We start from the raw sequence: 11,314 nt of genomic DNA, 5'->3' as shown, positions 1-11,314 counted from the left end.
GGTAGCGGCTAGACAGATGGTGGAAAATATTATCAAGAAAGCAAAGGTTATGAGGAAGAAATAAAGTATTAAAGGCTGTGGGGGAAGTGAGAAGATCATTTAGAGGATAGGGTTGAGAATGGTATGTTTAAAACAGAAGCTTTGTGGTTTGTAGGAGACTGCTTTATAAACGAAGGAGAATGAGGGCAGTAAATATAGTAACGATAGATAGGAAGATGACAGTGAGGAGGAGTCTTTGTTTAAGGTTCCAATCGTCTGGCGCAACAGTGGCTAGGCCGATAGCGAGGGGTGTTCCTAAATAGACAATGGCTGCAAAGACAAAATCATCCTCTGTTTCCTTAAGAATAACTTTTCTTTAAATACTTAGTAGCATGCAATATTAGAAACCGTTTCCTAAAAGCAAGTTGGCAGGGGAGCTTGGTTGCTGTTAATCTTTCCTGTCATAAAATTACCTTTTATTATTATTATCATCAATTTAGTTTTATATATATATATTTAAGAATGACCTTTTGGAATTAGCCATTTAATACCTTAATGTAAACTATTGAAGATAAATTTTATCTTTACAGAACACATTCCCTTACGTAAAGTTATCACAATACCTTTTACACTTGCCGCATGCAAATTAAGTTTCAAGAGTTTATGAAAAATTAGCCATCCTACTTTAGGACAAAATACGTCTTTTTGCAAAACTTATTACATTTCAGTTAGCATTTTTACAAACTTTTAACCTTTTTTAATATTCATATAAGTTTCACATTCTTTATATTATCCTGTGAAGAAAAATAAGTTATTCATTTTAATCTAGGCAAGAACAACTTTTTATGAAGACGTACAGTCAATTTTGTTAATTAAGACTTACAATTTTTTTTAATTGTAGATATCTTATTAACATTTAAACTTATGTATTAATATAATAAACTTAAGTATTAATATAAGCGCTTATTTAATTTTTGGCCATTTGAATAGAGCTCTTTTAAAGATTTCTAGTAATTTATATTTACCATCCGGATGTATCACAATATATGTTGACATTGAACGAACAGACAGACAAACACAGAACAATTACAACACATTAACAGAAATATATAATTTATTTACAGTTGACTCATAATTCTTACTTTCTTGGTATAGCTGCTTTTAAATCCTTTTTTGTATAGCATATCATAGATTATACCCTTCAAGATTTCTTCTGGACTTCATGTTGCCTGTAATAAGCCAGGAGAGAATCTTTTACCTTCCTGCTCCACAGCAAAAGTGACCCTATCTATAAGGTGAGTATAGGTGTCCGGGTCCCAAAGCTGACACGTGGTAAGCCACGGATTAAAGGGGAGAAGAAGGTCCCAATATACTTGAAACTGTTTGAAAGAGATCTTACACCGGTGAGTGTCTAGGAGACCGGCGAGGGCCCGAACTTGTGGGGCTTGCTTAGCAGATAGGATGTTACCCATTGCTAATGGCCTTTTGGAGCTGATAAGAAAAGGGGCCCTTACCTTGAGAGCGCGGCGATGGGAGTCGAGGTGCGCGGTGAGACAAGGGATTGGAGCCAATGGGACTCCGACGGTGGTCGCGGGCCAAGAGAAGGCCCCGACGAGGGGAGGGCGGGACGATGAGCAGTGGAGCAAGGCAAAGGGGAGCAAGCATGGAGGGGAGGAGGCAGAGGTGAAGGAAGGGGTAGGGGTGCTCAGGCATGCGCTCCTGAGAGTTTTATTGGTGCCTCTTAATCATAGCAGGTCGGTATAAGCCCCCGACATGGAAGGAGAAAGCCATCCAGCGATTCTCCCAGACCGCCGTGGATCATATGAGGTCACCAAGGTTCAGGAGCAGCAATGCAGAGCGAAAAGATAGGGGTGAGAAGAGAGGAGAGCGTAGGGCTATGGTAGGGTTACTTCAGACGTGCAAGTGCGTGCTCCCGAGAAATCCAAGGCTCCTCTTAATCATAGCGGGTCGGTATAAGCCCCCGGCATGGAAAGAGAAAGCCATCCAGCAATTCTCCCAGACCGCCGTGGATCGTATGAGGTAGCCAAGGCTCAGGTAGCAGCAATGTTGCACGAGAGAAGTCCCAAGGTGAGAAGAGAGGAGGGGGCGGCGCCAGGTTATGGAGTGAGGCTGTGGTGGAGTTGCCTTGCCCCACGTTGTGCTGTGGTGGGGTTGCCTTGCCCCACGTTGGGCGCCAACTGCGGCGGCTTGCTCGGTCGGTAGAGGTGGGGTCTGGCTGCGGACGAGGGGTCGGTCCAGCTCTGGACGAGGGGTCAGTCCCGCTTGGGATGAGGGGTCGGTCCGGCAGCAGACGAGGGATCGGTCTCACAAGGGGTTGCGCGGTTCGGCTGACGGGGTCGCCCGGAGAAGCCGGCGACGAAGGGGTCACCCGGAGAAGCAGGCGACGAACTGGGGACAAGGGAGGCCAGGCCCTTGTCGGGGGCTCTCAGGACTGGAGGGTGCACGGCAGAAAAACTACTGCGGAGACGAGGTAAACACGCAAGTCCACTTTATTGAGGGAGAGGCAACAGTTTTATAGGGGCTGGCGAAGGCTGATTGGTCGAAGCCACGCCCTGTTCTGATTGGTTGCCGGCAAAAGGTCAGTGGGCGGTACTGGACGCGGGAGGGGTGGTGGTTAGGGATTGGCTGTCGCTGTTGCTGGGGGAAGGGACAGGGTTTAGGGATTGGTGGCTGCTGTTGCTGGGGTGGAGGGCAGACTTGAGTTTCCCGCCCACGCCTGGCTGTTGCTGCTGTCGGGGGAAGGGAAAAGGGCAGACTGGATTTTTCCGCCCATGCCTGGCTGTTGCTGCTGTCGGGGGAGGGGAAAAGGGCAGACTGGAATTTTCCGCCCTGCGCCTGCACAGGGAGAAAGAAGAAGAAGGGTACTGCCCCACAGGCATCGTGTGGCACCACCCGGGAGGAGGGGCGGCCGCGGAAGCATGGCTGCCGAGAAGGGGAGACCCGAGGGCACTCTGCGCCCATGCCGAGCTCCCTTCAGGGGTGGCGGTGAGTCCGACCAGCCACCCTATTATGGGGGCAGCGGCTTGGCCTGCCGCGGCTGCTCCCCTGCCAGGCCAGCAAACCACACTTCAGCCCGAGGGGTGACCGCACTGCACTCCATAGTCAATGGTCCACATCATAGCCCAGACTCTCTCACGTTCCATCCAGTGGGCCCTGGGGGGATCTACAGTGTCCCGTTATTGTCCATGAAGCACTATCCAGCACAACTCCACGTCCTGAAAACGCCTCCACATCTCATCTCTTCCTCCCGTTCCCCACACGCAGCAGCCACCATGGCTACCGTTCCCACACCCATTCCACATTTTCTCTGTGGACATTGGATTGGTTGTGTCCTTTGCACACCTATGTCAAGTGAGGGCTTAAATTCCACATGGGTACTGGATGCACTCCTCCCGCTTCTAGTTGTAGACACTCTAGGCTCCATGTTGTGGTGGTTGACCTTCTTCAACTCCATGTTAGCTGAGTGGAGTAAGTCCAATAAATCAAAGTGTAGGAGCTGAAGTCTGTTGAGGCTCTGGGCCTGGGTGTCATATTATCAGTTCAGAGATTCAAATCCCCTACATATATCTCAAACCCAGCACCAACTACAATTCCAATAAAGTAGCATGCAAGTCTTGTGAAAAGAGATCCCCTCTGAGTCCAATTCCATCACGCAGACTCAAAAGAACCAATACCTGGGGTTGTATCTACCTTATCTGTCTCTTAGACTCTGTTCAGTTGTACATAGGGGTATTCCTTGTGACAACCTCCAGACTCTTTTTTAGAGACTCACAGCCTTATAATCTCATTTCTCCTTTCCATTTCCCCCTTACATTAGGTCAAACCGCTTCCCGAAGTCATGTTATTATATGTAGACAGGTATATTCTGCTGTTCCGCATTGAACCTTTAATTCAAGGTCATTTTCTAGTTGCTTCTTCAGCTGGTATGTGGTAGTGATCCCTCGGTGCCAGGGAGGCTCATCCCCGGGTGTCGTGTCCCACACTGGTGGGAATGCATCACATCTACACGCTGAGTTTCATTACCTCATTTTTTACTTATTTCATTAACTAATGATAGGGATACTTTAATATACTTTGTAGTGAATTTGAAAATATTTTAATATTTGTGTGTTATTTGGCTTTTTCTGTCTGGATTATTGCTTCACATTCTTTGATCATTTAACTTATGCTTTTTTATTCTTATTTAAAACAAATTTTAAGTGTCCACATAATTATGTTTTAGGTTCCATATATCACACATTATATAAATGTTCAAATACACTCCTTGGTTTTTCAATTCTTGTTCATTTTTTAAAGTGTTTCTGACAGTCATTTTATAATGTACATGTGTCTATCAATCATGTTATTAGTTTTATTTCTTTCATCTTGGTTTATGATGACATAGTTTAATCCATACTTTCTTCTAGATATTTTATTCTATTTCTAAACTTGTCCTCAACTTCAATTTTCTGTGGTAATCAGTGTTAAGAAAGGAATTTAACATTATGTTGCTTCCCACAAATGACCAATTATGCAGGCATCATTTATTTAAAAATCCTCCTTAACTCATTCATTTTGAGGCCATGTTTATAATATAATTACTCTTTATTTCACTGGACTTAATTGTGATTATTCTGCATTAGTATGGCTATTTAGACATGAGCCAATTTTTCAATGTTTTGATAAACACAGCTTTATTACATATTTTAATTAAAATAATAACAAATCTACCCTCTTTACTCCTCATTTTGAAAATTATCTTTGCAAATGATTTTAGTTGGGAAACATGGCTAAATTTCCTACACATATCTATTCTGGACTTTTTCTTTAAGTGAATTTTTGGTGGTGGGCAATATACTTAGCAATAAACCACAATTTCACAGCCATTCCAGGAATCCAGTGGTTATTGTGTATTGTTTAAGAGTAAGAACTTCTCTGATTTGGCGTTACAAAATTCAACTGGTCAAGCCTTCCATAGCAAAGAGTATAGAATTCTCTATTCGATAGCCTTGCCCATAACATGCCCATGCCTGTGTTCCTGAATTTCTTGTAGATAAATCCACCCTTTCTTCCTAATTCTTCCCAAAGGACTTCCCAAGTTCCTTGGATCATTGATATTGCATAAGTGAAACTCTTATTTTGTTAATCAATGAGCCAGACATGAAGTCCCTGGACTCACTGCATATTTGGGAATAAAAATGGTTATTTCTTCTTTGGCAAGGAATGGTGAGCTAAAAGTGAAAAGAAGGGAGGTAATACCTCTACTTGAGGTAGTCATGGTGTTCTGAAATATAATTTCCATGCCTGTTTATTAATGATATAGTTTGCCTCTTACTTTGTATAGCAAGAAATTCATTCACCTTCTGGAGGTGAAATGGAAGTGAAGGGCCACAATAAAATTTTACTGAATTGTAGTTTATACTTGTGGTAGACAGTATGCAGAGATGACCTGATTTTGAAACTTTCTCTGAATCTGTTTTGTTCAATGGGTCACTGTAGCTTCTCTTACAAAGAGGTAGAGACCTTAAACCACTTTAGACTCTGGTCTTGACTTAAAGTGTCTCATTTATTTTAGCTAAGAGAATGTGGTGGAAGTGACAGAGTGCCTCAAGAGACCTTGGAGTGTTTATCCTCCTCATTCATGGAACCCTGAGTCTGTCATTTCATCAACTCTAAACTACATGTTGGAAGATGATAGCATGCATGCAGAAATGCCAGTTGTCCCAGTAAAGGACAGCCTAACCCAGTCTCTATCCAGAAAATCCCAAGTACGAAAATGGGTCCTGCCAGAATTAGCAGGCTTACCTCCTCACAAAGCTGAATACAACGCCATGAGGAACTCTGCAGAGATCAACACAAATCCAACCATACATGGCTATTGTAATAAAGCATTGTGTTAAACCATTTATTTTTGGCATGGCCTTGTGGGGCAATAGCTGGTTATATAATAATTAGTATGAACAGAATTGTGGGCTATCAGAATAATCAGTTGCTGCTGACTTTTTAGGATTCCTTCAGACATGTGTAGATAGCATTCCAATCACACTGTTATTCCAGGTGATTTCAGATCAGTATATAAAAAGTATCTACATTTGAGTTTCCATTCAGGATAAATGGTAGATGTTTATTGGGCATGGAGGTTAGTTCAGGAATAAATTGTGCCCTGACTCTGAACACTCCATTCCCAGGGAAATCATTGAGCTCGATTTCAAGCCCTTATGTACATCACCATTTCCTTATTGAGGCCCTGCAATCACAGCACTTCTTCAGCTTCAGGACCAATAATAGTTTATGGCTTTCCACTAAAGAATCTTTTCAGAGCTCCCTTTATGTCTTTATTCCTCAAACTGTAGATGAAGGGGTTCAACATGGGTGTAAATACAGCATACATCACTGAGGCTGGTGCACTTGCATGTGCATCATGCATAGCAAAAGTACCAAAATACACTCCTAGACATGTACTGTAGAATAAGAGGACAACTGTTAGGTGAGATGCACAGGTGGAAAATGCTTTATATTTTCCCAGAGCTGATGGGATTATACATATGGAGGAAATAATCTTAGAATAGGAAAAAATGATGCCAGTGAGTGGTCCTCCAGCCAGCAGACCAGTTGCAAAATATATCACTATATCATTGAAGAATGTGTCAGAACAGGCAAGTTGGACAATCTGATTATATTCACAGAAAAAGTGGGGGATGTCCAAGGGTGCACAAAAAGACAGCCGCAATGCCAGTGAGATTTCTATAAAGGAATGCAGGACACTTATGATCCATGACCCCAGAATCAGCAGTCCACAGAACTGGGGTGTCATGGTGACCAGATAGTGCAGGGGGTGACAGATGGCCACAAAGCGGTCATAGGCCATCACAGCTAGGAGGAAGTCATCCAATGCTGCTAAGAGTAAGAAAAAGTACATCTGGGTGGTGCAGCCTCCATAGGTTATGACTTTACTCTGCGTATGGATGTTCCTCAGCAACTTTGGGACAGTGGTGGAGGATACACAGATGTCTATAAAGGAGAGGTTGGAGAGGAAGAAGTACATGGGTGTGTGGAGGTGGGAGTCAGTGATGGTAGCCAGAATGATGAGGAGGTTCCCAAAGACAGTGACCAGGTACGTGGAAAGGAACAGCCCAAAAAGGAAAGGCTGCGATTCTGGTTCCTCTGAAAATCCCAGAAGGAGAAATTCTAGAATTTTTGTTTCATTTCCTTGTTCCATGTGGGCAGCATAACTATCAAGAAATAGAGAAAGAACATGATAATTTTTCAAGCAGTCAGTCATTACTATAATTTATATTTTGCAGACCAGAAATTAATTTCTAGATTTTGCTTATGAATCTGGTCCCCATTCAGAGGATCCTTTGAGCAATCTCTGATTGGTGTTTCCTGTCTGTCCCACATATATTGGTTTGTAAGAGAAATTCATTCAATCATTGGAAGAATGCATATTGAGTTCTGACTTTGCACCAGCTACCCATCTATCAAAGGGTATACAGTGTGAAACAAAATATGGTACAACCTGTTCATGCAGCAGGAATATAAGTAAATGAACATATAACATTCCATATTATTGTAAGTTTTATATAGAAAACAGAGCAGATATAAAAAAAAAGAAAATGAAGAGGCCATACTATTGATCCCACTGTGTTCTGGCAAGACAGCCATAAAAGGTGATAACTGAATAGAGACCTGTAGGAGGTGTGAGCCACTAGACTATCTGGGAAGTATGTGCTCCTCAGAGGGAATATCAAGGGCAAAGACCCAAGGAAAAGCATTTTTGGATGTTCAAGGTCAACAAAGAAATCATTGTGGCAGGGGAATATGTAATGGGGAGAATGATGAGAGAAATTGTCGGGGAAGTTTGAAGAAGCCACTGCTTTGCTGCTGCTGAAACTTCAAGACACAGAGAGTTCCTTCTCCACAAGTTGTACCAATTCCATTTTATTAATTTTGTTTCAAATATAGCCGTCAAATTGAGCAGAGTCACTTTTATTTTCATCTATAAGTTTGCTTCCAAACTCTGTATTATATGAGATAAATATTGGAATTTATAAACTCAGATGCCCCTATTTGTGGATGACCACACCGCACCAAACACACACACACACAACAATACTCAGCCTTCTGGGACACTGTTATTATCATACTCCTCTCATCCCCAACCACAGTGATTAGGCTAGGAGTCAATACAATGCAAGTTGACATGACATTGTCTTCTCCCAAAATATTTAGGAATGGAAACATGGAATTGAATCTGGAAAGATCTCATGGATATATGAACCAGAGGCATCATTTAAAAAAATTTTAATTGCCTTTTTTGTTTAAAGATACATAGATAACAAAAAATGTTGCATTAAAAATATAAGAGGTTCCCATATACCTCACATCCCACTCCAGCCCTCTCCTCCCATATCAGCAAATTCTTTCATCATTGTGGCACACTCATTACATTTGGTGAATACATTTTGGAACACTGCTACAGCACATGGATAAAGCTTAAATTGTAGTTTACACTCCCCCAGTCCACTGAGAGGGTTATCACAGGATATATAATGTCCTGCATCTGTCCCAGCAATATAATTCAGGACACTTCAAATCCTGAAAGTGACCCCACATCACACCTGTTCTTCCCTCTCCCTGCCCTCAGCAACTCCAGATACGGTCAGTTTCTTCTCTATGTTTAAAGAAACAAAAATGTGCTCAATAATCCAAGAGGGAGGGTGATAAAATGGAACTTAAGAAAAATTTAAGATAAAACCTCAAGCCATTTTTGAGAGAAGAAAACTTACCTGGGTTCTGGTGGCATTCTAACTGTAGATGTATTCCCTTGATGCCCAGAAAAACTAATAAGAGAGCAAAAACAATGTAACCAGAAAAAGCAGTGATGTCTTTTTAGAATACCAAGATATGAAGCAGATTGAACATCCTGAGAGAAAATAAGCAAAGGAATTAGGGAATGTTTTCACAAAACAAAATATAAGTACAACAAATGTTGGGAATTTTTACACAAGCAGTAGAAGGCTTTAAAAAATGATATTATATGCAAAATTTCTGGAATCAAATAAACCTGGTCTTACTCTTGAATATATCTTTTGTTTGCTGATAAACATTGCCTGGAAGTGTACCATTCTAAATGTTAATATCTTCCCTATATAGGAGAGAATATGGCATCCAACCTTTAAGAAGTTTGACTGAAAATGAATGAATATATGTAAAATCTCCATATTGTTCCTTCTTGCTAGTAAATGAGTAGTTATCACTGGTAATGAGATGAGGCTGATTTTTCTTCTAGTTTTCCTAAGTTTCATTCTTTACACACCTCATGTCCTTAGTTCATTGGTCTTATTTCATTCCCTCATCACTTCTACTACCTATCACAGAATGATTAATCTTCAAGCTGATATTCCTATAGAGCCAGGTACCTTCTATATTATAAAAATGGTGGCCAAATCCATTACATGCAATACCCAGTGACATCCTACTGGGCAATGAAGCCAACACAACAGCTTCAAAGTCAAGCTTGACTCTCCACAGCCCACTGACTCTCACTGACACCAGCCCTCGTCCACAGTGATTCACAACACATTGAAGTGGATTTGTGTCTTTGCCAAAAGTCCTAATTTTACATGTTCAGTAACTTTATATTTCTGCTTTCCTCTTCCTGGCATCTCTGCAAAAGTTCAACTTGAAGAATTTCACTTCTGCTACTTCTGGAAAATCCTAGATCTTTACAGGATAGCCTGGCATGATCTCCTTTTAAACCTTATTCTTAATATCCTCACAGGAAGCTGATGACTTCTTGCATGTCATTAATTTTGATGATAAGAATGATGATGGTGTGCTGCTTTTATTAAAATCCATGAGACTTTTCCCTGTCTCCAGACAAGCCAAATGTGAGTGACTTGAAGGAAATATTTTGCATACGTTTCCCTCCAGAACTGGTCAGCTGGTGCTGGGTTATAACAGTAGTTGATTAAATAGATGCTGTGAGAATTAAAGAATGTGGTTTCAAAGAAATGTCAATGATGAAAAAAAGAGAAGAATCAGAGTATTGTTAAAATATGAGTGGAAGGCATGGTAGTGGCATGTGTTCCATGTTCTGAGATTAAATCCTAGTTGGGGGTTAGTACCATATTTTGAAAGAATTATGGAGTAGAGTAAAAAACACCATATGAAATGTCTCATACATGGCCAGAGCAATTAAAAATAACATCATGTTAGCTTTGTTCAGTTGTGCTGTGCTTGTGCATTGCAGATCATAAGGCTAAGTGCATTTTTTGATGCTGAAAATGCGTGGAAACCGTTAAATTAAGGCAAGAATATACTGAAAAAATGCTTGGAAACCATTAAATTAAGGCAAGAATATACTTAAAAGAAAGCTATCCCCTCTTAAGGGGGAATATGCCCTATGAATGGGGAGACAATGGAAGAGGGAGGTTGGAGAGAGAATGGACAGCCAGTGTGGAAGCTGATACTCTTTCAGGATCAAGGGCAGAGCAGGTGTTCTTGCTACACATGCCTTATCATGGCCTACACATCACATCCTGTTCTACCTGTTATTCCTGTCACTGTCCTGTATTTCTTTGACCACATTGTTTTTTTTAGTGGGCCCAAAGGAGATGAAGCTGGCCCCACACTCACTTTCTCATGGGGAATGATCTTTTATTTACTATTCTAGGGCTTTAGGTTTTGACCTCTTTTTTTGACAAATCCAAATGGTACATCCAGCTGCAGTTATGTTCCTTGTCCAACATGCAATGGCCTCCCCAGTCCATGCTCTCTATTATCTTGGGAAAACCACAAGAATCTCTGCTCTTATTCTTATCTGTCTTTGTTTATATAATGTTTCCCTAAAGACTTTATGATGTATGTGCAATTATAATTGTACTTTCGGTTCTCCAGTTAAATGCTCAAACCAGATGATCAGGGACTATAACTGCTTTGTTTTATTTTGAGATTTCAGGATGGGGTGTGAATATTATGTATTTTTCAAACAACAAATTTGAAGAAATATGAATTTATGAAATAAAAATATGTCAGGGAGAATGAAACCAGGTTGCATATAGTAATTTCAAGCAACTGTATCTGATAACATGGAATGAGATATCTAAGTCTAAATTCTGAAAGACAAAATGGGGAATAACAGTTTAATAATACCGATGTGAATTAACAATTAAATAGAAAATGACCTGGAAATAATTACAAGTACAGTTTTTAAAAATGCTTGGAGGAAGCAGTAGGAGTTATAATTTCTTCCCAAATCAAGATACATGGATTCAAATTTGCTTATGAGTTAGGATGAAGGTAAAAAGTAATTGATTCAAAAAGAATTCTT

At 40.9% G+C, this 11,314-nt stretch overlaps 1 protein-coding gene across 1 annotated transcript; it reads right to left on the bottom strand.

Annotated features, from left to right (window-relative positions):
• Positions 1–6,268: 6,268 nt before the first annotated feature.
• LOC101412151 (olfactory receptor 7A10-like) lies at positions 6,269–7,198 on the bottom strand. The gene has a single exon (XM_004470492.3). It carries the CDS (start codon positions 7,196–7,198, stop codon positions 6,269–6,271), a length of 930 nt encoding a protein of 309 aa, XP_004470549.3.
• Positions 7,199–11,314: the final 4,116 nt, after the last annotated feature.

The sequence above is a fragment of the Dasypus novemcinctus genome, chromosome 30 (genome assembly GCF_030445035.2).
Source record: "Dasypus novemcinctus isolate mDasNov1 chromosome 30, mDasNov1.1.hap2, whole genome shotgun sequence".
In the NCBI taxonomy this organism is placed as follows: domain Eukaryota; kingdom Metazoa; phylum Chordata; class Mammalia; order Cingulata; family Dasypodidae; genus Dasypus; species Dasypus novemcinctus.
Note: the sequence above shows the minus strand (reverse complement) of the source record. Positions and strands in the feature narration are given on the sequence as shown.